Raw genomic sequence first — 12,570 nt, 5'->3', positions numbered from 1 at the left:
CAACAGAAGGGAAAAGCTAAATTCAATTCTGCCACATATGCAGCCCTCCTGAAGTCAACTGGGGTTAGGGTCAACTAGGAGCTGGCTCCAGCACCCAGCAGGGAAACAATTTGCCTTTCTAAATTCCTAGTCAAGCTGAAATTTTTCAGGGGAAACCTCTGAGCTCTGCGGAGATGCAGGTAGAGTTCTGTCCTAAAAAGCTTGCAGGAGATAGCATTCTTGGCAGTACTGTGAATTCAGAACCCTGGACTCTGTTTTGCTTTGTGCCCCCATTTCAGGTCAATGTAATGGATTGCATAGTTGAAGTGACACCACTTTATTAATACTGGATGCTATTCACCTCCTTTGTAAAGTGCTTTGAGATCTACTTATGAAAAGCACTATATAAAAGACCTAGGTGGGGGTCTTGTCATCATGATTAACCTCTCATTCACTCCTTATTGATATACAACCCACTTTTTCAGTCAAGCTAAGTGACCTCTTACATTGTTTTCCTTTAACTACCATCAGAAAGGCAGGCTGTGACAAAACATCTGGGAAGGCAGCGTGTAATCAGTGCTTAATGTACTGTGTTCAATCTGTACTGATAGATCCTACTATGCTGACGGATATGATGAAAGGGAATGTAACCAATGTTCTACCCATGATCCTTATCGGCGGTTGGATCAACATGACGTTCTCGGGCTTTGTAACAAGTAAGTGTCATGGAACAATATGCAATGGTTTCGTGCAGGCATTAAGCCACATCAGAGCCTTGTTACCTCCGCCTAAGCATGGGCTGAGCTAGTGGAGTGAAATGAGTGTAATCCTGGCTCTAAAGAGGCACAGCAGATTTCTCCCCTCTTGACCAAATGGAAGGGGAATAGAATCTCCAAATCCACCATCAATAACTACACATATAAAAAGAAAAGGAGTACTTATGCTTCATTGGAGCTGTAGCTCACGAAAGCTTATGCTCAAATAAATTTGTTAGTCTCTAAGGTGCCACAAGTACTCCTTTTCTTTTTGCGAATACAGACTAACACAGCTACTACTCTGAAACTACACATATAAAGTGATGCTAAATTAGCTGTTTCCACTCAAGAAAGAGATCTTGGAGTCATCCTGGATAGTTCTCTGAAAACATCCACTCAATGTGCAGTGGCAGTCAGAAAAGCTAAGAGAATGTTGGGAATCATTCAGAAAAGGATAGATAAGACAGAAAACATACTGCCTCTATATAAATCCCTGGTACGCCCACATCTTGAATACTGTGTGCAGATGTGGTCACCCCATCTCAAAAAAGATATATTGGAATTGGAAAAGGTATAGAAAAGGGCAACAAAAATTATTAGGGGCATGGAACAGCTTCCATATGAGGAGAGAATAATAAGACTGGGACTTTTCAGCTTGGATAAGAGATGACTAAGGGGGGAATGAGATAGACGTCTATGAAATCATGATTGCTGTGGAGAAAATATGGAAGTGTTATTTACTACTTCTCATAACACAAGAACTAGGGGTCACCAAATGAAATTAATAGGCAGCAGGTTTAAAACAAACAAAAGGAAGTATTTCTTCACACAACTCAGTCATCCTGTGGAAATCTTTGCCAGAGGATTTTGTGAAGGCCAAGACTATATCAGGATTCAAAAAAGAACTAGATAAATTTGTGGAGGATAGCTCTATCAGTGGGTATTAGCCAGGATGGGCTGGGATGGTGTCCCCAGCCTTTATTTTGCCAGAAGCTGGGAATGGGCCGCAGGAGATGGATCACTTGATGGATCACTTTAATTTTCCTGATATCTGCTGGGAGAGCAATACAGCGGTGCATAGACAATCCGGGAAGTTTTTGGAAAACGTAGGGGACAATTTCCTGGTGCAAGTGCTAGAGGAGCCAACTAGGGGGGGAGCTTTTCTTGACCTGCTGCTCACAAACCGGGAAGAATTACTAGGGGAAGCAAAAGTGGATGGGAATTTGGGAGGCAGTGACCATGAGTTGGTTGAGTTCAGGATCCTGATACAGGGAAGAAAGGTAAGCAGCAGGATACGGACCCTGGACTTCAGGAAAGCAGATTTCAACTCCCTCAGGGAACGGATGGGTAGGATCGCCTGGGGGACTAACATGAAGGGGAAAGGAGTCCAGGAGAGCTGGCTGTATTTCAAGGAATCCCTGTTGAGGTTACAGGGACAAACCATCCCGATGTGTTGAAAGAATAGTAAATATGGCAGGCAGCCAGCTTGGCTTAACGGTGAAATCCTAGCGGATCTTAAACATAAAAAAGAAGCTTACAAGAAGTGGAAGGTTGGACATATGACCAGGGAAGAGTATAAAAATATTGCTCGGGCATGTAGGAATGAAATCAGGAGGGCCAAATCGCACCTGGAGCTGCAGCTAGCAAGAGATGTCAAGAGTAACAAGAAGGGTTTCTTCAGGTATGTTGGCAACAAGAAGAAAGCCAAGGAAAGTGTGGGCCCCTTACTGAATGAGGGAGGCAACCTAGTCACAGAGGATGTGGAAAAAGCTAATGTACTCAATGCTTTTTTTGCCTCTGTCTTCACTGACAAGGTCAGCTCCCAGACTGCTGCACTGGGCAGCACAGCATGGGGAGTAGATGGCCAGCCCTCTGTGGAGAAAGAGGTGGTTAGGGACTATTTAGAAAAGCTGGACGTGCACAAGTCCATGGGGCCGGACGAGTTGCATCCGAGAGTGCTAAAGGAATTGGCGGCTGTGATTGCAGAGCCATTGGCCATTATCTTTGAAAACTCGTGGCGAACGGGGGAAGTCCCAGATGACTGGAAAAAGGCTAATGTAGTGCCAATCTTTAAAAAAGGGAAGAAGGAGGATCCTGGGAACTACAGGCCAGTCAGCCTCACCTCAGTCCCCGGAAAAATCATGGAGCAGGTCCTCAAAGAATCAATCCTGAAGCACTTACATGAGAGGAAAGTGATCAGGAACAGTCAGCATGGATTCACCAAAGGAAGGTCATGCCTGACTAATCTAATTGCCTTCTATGATGAGATTACTGGTTTTGTGGATGAAGGGAAAGCAGTGGATGTATTGTTTCCTGACTTTAGCAAAGCTTTTGACACGGTCTCCCACAGTATTCTTGTCAGCAAGTTAAAGAAGTATGGGCTGGATGAATGCACTATAAGGTGGGTAGAAAGTTGGCTAGATTGTCGGGCTCAACGGGTAGTGATCAATGGCTCCATGTCTAGTTGGCAGCCAGTGTCAAGTGGAGTGCCCCAGGGGTCGGTCCTGGGGCCGGTTTTGTTCAATATCTTCATAAATGATCTGGAGGATGGTGTGGATTGCACTCTCAGCAAATTTGCGAATGATACTAAACTAGGAGGAGTGGTAGATACGCTGGAGGGCAGGGATAGGATACAGAGGGACCTAGACAAATTGGAGGATTGGGCCAAAAGAAATCTGATGAGGTTCAACAAGGATAAGTGCAGGGTCCTGCACTTAGGACGGAAGAATCCAATGCATCGCTACAGACTAGGGACCGAATGGCTAGGCAGCAGTTCTGCGGAAAAGGACCTAGGGGTGACAGTGGACGAGAAGCTGGATCTGAGTCAGCAGTGTGCCCTTGTTGCCAAGAAGGCCAATGGCATTTTGGGCTGTATAAGTAGGGGCATAGCGAGCAGATCGAGGGACGTGATCGTCCCCCTCTATTCGACATTGGTGAGGCCTCATCTGGAGTACTGTGTCCAGTTTTGGGCCCCACACTACAAGAAGGATGTGGATAAATTGGAGAGAGTCCAGCGAAGGGCAACAAAAATGATTAGGGGTCTGGAACACATGACTTATGAGGAGAGGCTGAGGGAACTGGGATTGTTTAGTCTGCAGAAGAGAAGAATGAGGGGGGATTTGATAGCTGCTTTCAACTACTTGAGAGGTGGTTCCAGAGAGGATGGTTCTAGACTATTCTCAGTGGTAGAAGAGGACAGGACAAGGAGTAATGGTCTCAAGTTGCAGTGGGGGAGGTTTAGGTTGGATATTAGGAAAAACTTTTTCACTAGGAGGGTGGTGAAACACTGGAATGTGTTACCTAGGGAGATGGTAGAATCTCCTTCCTTAGAAGTTTTTAAGGTCAGGCTTGACAAAGCCCTGGCTGGGATGATTTAATTGGGGATTGGTCCTGCTTTGAGCAGGGGGTTGGACTAGATGACCTCCTGAGGTCCCTTCCAACCCTGATATTCTATGATTCTATGATTACCTGTTCTGTTCATTCCCTCTGAAGCACCTGGCATTAGCTATTGTCAGAAGACAGGATACTGGGCTAGGTGGACCTTTGGTCTGACCCAGTATGGCCATTCTTATGTTATCTCCTTCCAGCTGGGAAGCTCCCTCTTCTCAGGGCCAAGTGTCCTGTCCCCAAATACAGTTGACATAAAGCAGAGTAGTCAGAGCTGGAAAGCATGTCTTCATTTAGAAATTGGAGAGAGGAATAAAGAAGTGTTTGTGCAATGTGCTGAGGTAGTTTTGCAATGCTTGTTTTATAACGTTGCATCATTCTGTCCTACTGGCAGGGTGGATAAATAAAAAATCAATGGATTTAAAAAATAAATAAATAAAATAAAAATTAAAAAATCAGATTTTTTTCATTTAAAGAGGTTTTTTCCCCTCAAAAAAAAATCGGATCTAAAGATCCATTATAGCTCAAAGATACCTCATCATGGAATAAAAGAAAAGGAGTACTTGTGGCACCTTAGCATGCATCCAATGAAGTGAGCTGTAGTTCACGAAAGCTTATGCCCAAATAAATTTGTTAGTCTCTAAGGTGCCACAAGTACTCCTCTTTTTGCGGATACAGACTAACACGGCTGCTACTCTGAAACCTGTCATCATGGAATAGGGATTATAAATTCTAATTCTATAGTACGAGACAATATATTCATGTAATATTTAAGAAAAGTTTTGTAAATGAGTTCCAATAGTTCATGGATTAGGAACCCAATTTTACGGGGTTCCAGGGGCTTCTGTATAGATTATTTAGGTTAATATTTCTATCTACCCAATGGGGCACCCAATGGAGCTCCCAATGTGGGGAGGGATTGCTCAGTGGTTTGAGCATTGGCCTGCTAAACCCAGGGTTGTGAGTTCAATCCTTGAGGTGGCCATTTAGGGATCTGGGGCAAAAATTGGGGATTGGTCCTGCTTTGAGCAGGGGGTTGGACTAGATGACCTCCTGAGGTCCCTTCCAACCCTGCTAGTCTATGATTCTATGACTCGTTGCTCAGTCTAAAAGATATAATCAGAGATGCTTAGTTTTGCAGTTCTCAAACTGTGGATTTGTGTCTCCAGAGATAACATGCTTGTTAACAGCAAAAAAGCTTTTAAATAAATATCTAGAGGTGAGAAATAATAGTCCTCAACCCTATTGTCCCTCTGCAAATTAGTGTACACAGAGTCAATCCCTTACCACTCTCTAAAAGTGCAAAGTTTTGAAAAGTTCAACGAATAGAAGATTGTTGGGGGCAGAATAGATCTGGACAAGGAGAAGAAGTCTGAAGATAAGTGTGAGAAGAGAGGGACAGGAAGTAGAAACAAAAGTGAAACTGTTTGAGCAGCATATTCCAGAAATCTAGGTCTTTCTGATTGTAGCCTTTATTGATTTGAGATCTATCATACCATTCTCTCACGAGAGAAGGGTAAACCTATAATGGCAGCAGGCGAGAAAAGAGAGCTAGTTTGGGAATATTTTAATGAAGTTCCTCTACCTGTGGGTAAGACAGGCATGCGTGCAAAATACAAACTGTGCAACAAAGAAATGCAAGGCCTAGTTGCCCAAATGAAACAACATCATGAGAAGTGTTCCTTCTCAGGAGGAAGCTGCGTTGAAGATGATGAAAGGAACACGTCTGAACATGCAGGATCTTCAGGTTGGTAATCTTTTTTATTTCATACTTCTTTCTTAAGGACTGCCTATCTTCCTTCTGGACTATTCTTGAATTCTCATATTTGAGCAAAAAATATAGTTAGTTACCATAGAGTAACATCATTTTAGATGAAGTTGTGATTAAAAAAATAAATAGCTGAAATAAGCAGATCTTCCTTTTAAAATTTCACCTTGAAAGTAGTACTGAGTGTCAATGAGTAATGAGTAATACTAGATGAGTAATACTAGATGAGCAGTATAGTAATAATAATTAAATAACTGCATTGACTTATTTTGTTTAGGAGAATCCATCCTCAACATGCAGGATTCTGAAGACTATCCACCTTCAAGATCACCATCATTTTCTATAGTTTCAGAGTTATCTGCCAATTATAGTGTTTCAGTCACATCATGTATGTCACATAGCCAAAGTATGCTACATCACCTGTAGCAAAAAGAAAAAAAAAAATCTATCATCCAGAAATATGTTTGTGATCAGAACCAGCAGATTACAAAAAGAGGTAATTGATGAAAAAATTGCCCAGTTTCTTTATGCAATGAACTCTCCTTTCCGTATGATTGAGAACCCACACTTCATTAATATGGTTCAGTCACTAAGACCAGGATACAGTCCACCCAACAGAGCAGATATCGCAGGCAAATTGCTGGATACAGCGTATGAAAGAGAAATTGAGTAGTGTGCAAAAGGTCTAGAGGGTAAAATTGTTAACCTGAGTCTCGATGGGTGGAGCAATGTCCACAACGATTCTGTTGTATGTGCTTGTGTGATAACAGAAAAACAGAATGACTTCCTTACAGAAACAATTGATACATCAGGAAATGCACACAGCGGAATACTTACAAGAAGTAGCAGTAAAAGCTATAACAAACTGAAAAAAAATGCAAATGTCTAGTGAGCAGCTTGGTCACAGACAGTGCATCCAAGATGAGAAGAAATTTAGAAGAGAGTCTCAAGCTTATAAAATACGTTGCAGTGCTCATTTGATGTACCTCCTAGCCAAAGACTTCAGTGTTCCAGAAATAAAGGCTAATGTTGAAATTGTAAAATACTTCCGTAACAACCACTTTGCAGCAGCTACTCTGAAAAAAGTGGGAGGAGGCAAGCTAACTCTCCCACAAGATGTGCGATGGAACTCAGTAGTGGACTGTTTTGAGCACTATATCAAGAACTGGCCTAATCTGATGACAGTTGGTGAACAAAATCGTGAAAAAAATAGATGGCACTGTCACAGTTCTCAGTATTGGGCTTAAGAGAAATGTTGAACACATGCTGAGTACCCTGAAGCCTATTTCTGTAGCCTTGAGCAAAATGCAGGGAAATAGCTGCTTTATTGCTGACGCTGTTGAAATTTGGAAGGAACTGAGATCTTAAAGAGAGAAATATGCAATGACAGAGTTAAATTACAAGCATTAAAAAAAAAAACAAAAAAAACACACGAATGGAACAAGCACTATCTCTAGCTCATTTTCCTGGAAATATTCTCAATACTCGCTACCAGGGTCAAACCTTAACTGCTGAAGAAGAGGAGTTGGCTATGACATGGACATCCAGCAACCAACCCTCCATAACGCCAACTATAATAAACTTCAGAGCTAAGGGTGAACTGTTCAAGAAATATGTTTGCTGATGGAAAAGGAGTACTTGTGGCACCTTAGAGACTAACACACCAGTGAACTGGTGGAAGTCACTTAAGCACTTGGATTCAGAGACTGTTGAAATGATAATCTCACTTTTAACTGCAGTAGCTTCTTCTGCCGATGTAGAAAGAATATTTTCTTCCTTTGGACTAATTCATTCCAAATTGAGAAATCGTTTGGGACCTGAAAAAGCAGGAAAGCTTGTTTTTCTTTTCCAGATTATGAATAAACAGGAAAATGAAGGTGAAGATGACTGAGTTAGCTGCAGAAGCCAATATTTTAAGTTTTTCATGTTGACCTACCTGACTGTCGATTTAATTTGTTTTGTTTTTAAATATTTCAATTTAACTATTTTAGTTAAAAACAATTTTAATAAAAACAAACCTGATTTTAAAAAACTTGAATGTTCAACTAAATTCAAAAATTCATATGCTTGTTTTGTTAAAATATTATAAGTTTTCTGTTGAAGAAAAAAATATCCAGAATACATAACGTTGTTGTTTTAGTTAAATAAAACAATTTACATGTCTGTCTGGTGATGTTCTCCTCCTAATACAGCATGGCAAGAAAATCCTCCAAATATTAATGATTAACCTGTTGAATTGGAGATAGTTCACCTCCCAGTGACTTCATAAATATCTGCTTCAATTACCTTTGGTAAATGAAATAACCAAACAATCATTCATTTTCTGATATAGCTGTAAGACTAATCTGAAAAGTTTTCAAAATAAAGTCACTTTAAAAATGTATAGTGTGTACCTTCTAAAAATGAAACCTACGTTATCTCTGAGTTGTGAAGAATATGTATTAAGGTTATAACAACCAACAAGAATGCACTTTTATGTAGAAATCCATGATTAAATCGAGTCTTCCTGACTAGTGATTTAAATCAAATTCACCCTGCCTACTGGCACTATTGTGATTAAGCAGACATCCACTAACATCTAGCAGGGAATGGGAGATACTGAGTATTTATGGCAGAGTTGCACTCTATTTGATGCAATGGCTCATTCACTCAGTGACAGTGGAGAGAGAAACACTTTTTAAAAATAGCAAAATATGACCATGAAATACAGACACTGGTAGGTGCAGTTGAGAGCAGGTGTAGCACCAATAACTGCTTGGAACTTTTTTTATTGCCTAGATTTGAAGTTGACAGAGTAGGTTTCCTTCCACACGTGTAAGAGTCAAGTCACACTAAGTAACTAATGCAGTGGGTTCCAAACATATATACTTTCCTTCAGTTTGGAGTTTGTTTTACTCCTGCTGTTTGTGAGATGACTCTTGTCCATCATGGATGTGTTAATAGCAGTGATTATTTGATTTATTTTCAAAAACCCTTTAAAATTTGACTTTTACTGGGAGTTAAAAAAAATAAGTGAGTTATGTATACATCAGCTGAAAAATGTTAATATCAAGAGGAACAGCTGATTGTGGAACAGCTCTGCAGTTGCTTACCACTGTTTGTGAGATCGTCTTGTTTGCCTTCCTTACAGCAAAGGTACCATTTCCCCTGACGCTGCGCTTTAAACCAATGCTGCAGCAGGGAATTGAGCTGCTCACTTTGGATGCATCCTGGTAAGAGCTTTGTTTTTTAATCAATACATCACACAGGCTGGGAATGGTGGAACTTGGCTATGAAAAGCTTAGAATGAATGAGTGCCTCTGCCTGTACAAGCATGCCTGAAGTGAGATCAGAAGATAGGCATCCTGCATTCAGGCACTCATTGAGCTGAAATCTAATCTCTTTGTTTTGGTTTGTCAGGGTGAGTTCTGCTTCATGGTACTTCCTGAATGTGTTTGGACTTAGAAGCATTTATACGCTCATACTGGGTCAAGATAATGGTAAGACCCTATTGTTTGTTTTTTTAACTGGTTTCTGCTTGTGTTGGAGAGATCATCTGAGTGAATACAAGACTCCCAGCAGGACCAGGAAAGTCATGAGTTGTCCTGTCAGACCCTTATGTTACTCAGTCCTACCACTATCCTCTCTGCATGGATGACAGTATGGCTAGCCTTGGAAGTCTATTCCATTGCCCATTCACTGACTGTTAATAACCTTCCAATTTTATTTATTTGGGCATAAGTTTCATGGGATATAACCCACTTCATCAGATGCATGGAGTGGAAAATACAGTAAGCAGGTATAAATATACAGCACATGAAAAGATGGAAGTTTCCTTACCAAGTGGGGGGGCCGTGCTAACGAGGTCAATTCAATTAGGGTGGATGTAGCCAGTTGCCTTTTCCTTCATTAGCCTCAAACAGGTGGGGAGAAATCTCTAAATCTGTTTGGATTTTTAGCTTTAAAGAAAAGCGCAAAGACTTAACTAGTCTTTGCTTCTAGATGCGGGGCAGTGGGACAACTGGTTGCTGTCAAAAGTTTCTTGGCTGGGAAGCTAGGAGTTCACATCTCCCTCCTCCCCACACACCTCGTATATAAATGTTCTCTCCGCCCCTGCTCACAGGGAAGAGAAACACAGGAGTTGTAGCCCCTGCCCACTTCAGTAAGCCTCAGCCACCTCAGAGAAAGGGCTGGAAGCAGGTATTGGGTTTGAGACTCATGCCAAAACACCAGGCAATAACCCCAGAACTCCTGGAGCTTTCCCCAACAACTTTTACAGTTCACTCTTGTGCCTCCAAGTTAGAATCTCTGATCCACTGGAAGGGTGGGGACAGCAGAAAATAAACTGAAGTTTACATCAGAGCAGCAGGGGCTGCTGTACTGACTGCAACAGTGGCTGCAAATGTCAGGATCGTGGATGCTACTAAAGAAGAATATGCAGCCAAGGTCCTAAGAGTTCATTGTTTCAGGCTCACTCTGGGACAAAGGAGAGGGGGTAAATTGTCTCAGCCTGGCCTGCTGTAGGCATCAGTCTCCGTGGCTCTGCCTTTTTAGGGATTGTCATGTCCATCTTTAGGATGGTTCTGAGAAAAGACTTTCCCCGTTACCTATTTAAAAATTATTGACTTGTGTTGAGAAACCCTGATGTGAAATCCCCACCAAGGACTATGAACAAGCATTACAAGCTGACTCAGGCAGCATGGCTTAGTGGCCACAGGATGGATCATTTGTAGCTGTGTTCAGTTTTCTTCCATTGCATTAGAAGTTACCATCCCTAGGAGGGATTGTATTAGATAGCTAGAGAGAGACCCCACAAAACTCAGTTTTTCTTCTCTGACGATCCCGTTAAAACAAACGGGACAAAACTGCCTTTCCAGTCATCCCTTTCACAAAAGAGATCAATCCTTGAGATTCTCAGAGCTCTGTCATCAGCAGGTCCCAAGAGTCATCAGAGGACTGTTCTTCCAGTACAGACCCCTGCCATTCTGGCTGGTAACTGCCCCCAAACCCTTCACAAAGAAGATGGTGGATGCTGTAGCTCTAAGGGAGAAAAGCTAGTAGTGTTCTGCCATATCTGGGTGAGTGGAGCTGGCCTTCCTCAGCCTGTACAGTAGACCCTACTTTAATCAACATATGCAAATCTTTTTTCCAGAACCTGAGTGTGATAATAGATGAGAAGAGCTGTTCCATCCCAACTCAACAGTAGACTCTAACCAGGGAGTCCTTCAGCACAAAGAGAGCTCTTGCTTAACTCTCCATGGACAGAATTCTAAATTGAGATCACCGAGTTCTTCTAGTACAAGACCAGGAGTTTTCAGCTAAGGATCTTCCAAGTCTGCCAGCTCTGGTGCCATAGTTGCAATGGCACACTGAATCCATTAGCTATTTGCACAGAAGTCAGAAATTCATTTCTCTGAGCTGAACATGCTGTTTCCTCCACTACTAGTGCAAACTGCACAGCTGGCATCTTCGGAACAATGCTCACAGGAATGATGCTCTGAGTAGTCAAATGCCAGGCTCTCCAGCCCATCAGACTAGTATCATGTAGCCTAGAAAATGTTTCCATGCATGTAACTGAGCTTCTAAAGGAAGTTTGATTACAGTCTCCTGGAATTAATAGAAGTACAAATGGCCTTCAAGCTGCTGGTCAATGGTCACCCAAAAAAACCAAACCACAACTGGTAACGCACATCACTTACCAATGAGGTAGTGAGAGCAGAGTTCTTCCCAAAGTGAAACTACTGCTATTCCACTGGGCCAAGCATAACTGGCTTTTTATTATTTGAGTGATACAAACAGGGCCATACAGCTGGATATGGTTTCTAAACATCTACCAGTGCAGGCTAGCAGAGATTCCCTACCTTGCATTTATCAAGGTTCACTCCGCTTAAGTCATTGCAGGTTTTTACACCCAAGAAAAGTGAAGCTTTAGTAGGAAAGCTGGGCAGAACCATCACCAAAAGGGCTAATAGCATTCTCCCCACAGCTTCTCTGGACATTGCAGGTTCAGTAGGAGCATCCTCTGGGCAGAAGATTACTGAAGCCTTTCACTACGGGCAGTTCGCTTGTTCAAGATGAGTTTTGTTTTTCCTTCATTGTTTCTGGCCATTAGCCATTTTAGCGTTAGTTTCCATGGAACGTTTTCAGTTTGGAGATCTGTGTAGCTGTGACACTTTGCCTTTTGCCTAGTCAAATAGTCAGTGGGAATGCTAAAAAGATCCTGCACTGGTGGAGAGTCTGAGGTTGTGTGTTTGTATCTTTGGAAGCCATTAAGTTGGAGAAGGCAGGGTCTGTCAGTAAGGGGACAAAATGTAAACTTGCACATGGAGGAAAGTTACCCATACATCTGCACTGGTGCTCAGCATGGTTCAGGAAGGAATTAGCAGATGAGAAACATTCCTTTCCACTCTGCCTCATGAGCATATGTTACTGTCATCCTGCAGGGTCATCATAGCATGATCATGGTGGATGGGTGCCTGCAACTCTCTAGCCTACAGTTCCGATCCAGAAATTCTTCTCTGGTGGTACAGTGCTTTCGAGAGCTCTCTGTCCATGTGGAGTAAGTAAATATCCACTCTTGTTTCTCTCTGTTGCAGCTGCAGACCAATCTAGGGTGATGCAGGAACAGATGACAGGAGCAGCAATGGCCATGCCCGCAGATACTAACAAAGCCTTTAAGGTACAGTATTGCTTAAATTTCCA

At 42.1% G+C, this 12,570-nt stretch overlaps 1 protein-coding gene across 1 annotated transcript in view; it reads left to right on the top strand.

Annotated features, from left to right (window-relative positions):
* EMC3 (ER membrane protein complex subunit 3) overlaps window positions 1-12,570 on the top strand; it is a 31,964-nt gene that overhangs the window by 15,282 nt on the left and 4,112 nt on the right. Inside the window, exons 5-8 of the mRNA XM_077821812.1 lie at window positions 591-695; window positions 9,020-9,101; window positions 9,289-9,368; window positions 12,465-12,547. Of these exons, the coding sequence (XP_077677938.1) occupies window positions 591-695; window positions 9,020-9,101; window positions 9,289-9,368; window positions 12,465-12,547 (350 nt within the window). The remainder of the gene's footprint in view (window positions 1-590; window positions 696-9,019; window positions 9,102-9,288; window positions 9,369-12,464; window positions 12,548-12,570) is intronic.

The sequence above is a fragment of the Eretmochelys imbricata genome, chromosome 7, assembly GCF_965152235.1.
Source record: "Eretmochelys imbricata isolate rEreImb1 chromosome 7, rEreImb1.hap1, whole genome shotgun sequence".
Lineage (NCBI taxonomy): Eukaryota > Metazoa > Chordata > Testudines > Cheloniidae > Eretmochelys > Eretmochelys imbricata.
This window is presented reverse-complemented; position numbering and strand designations above follow the sequence as displayed.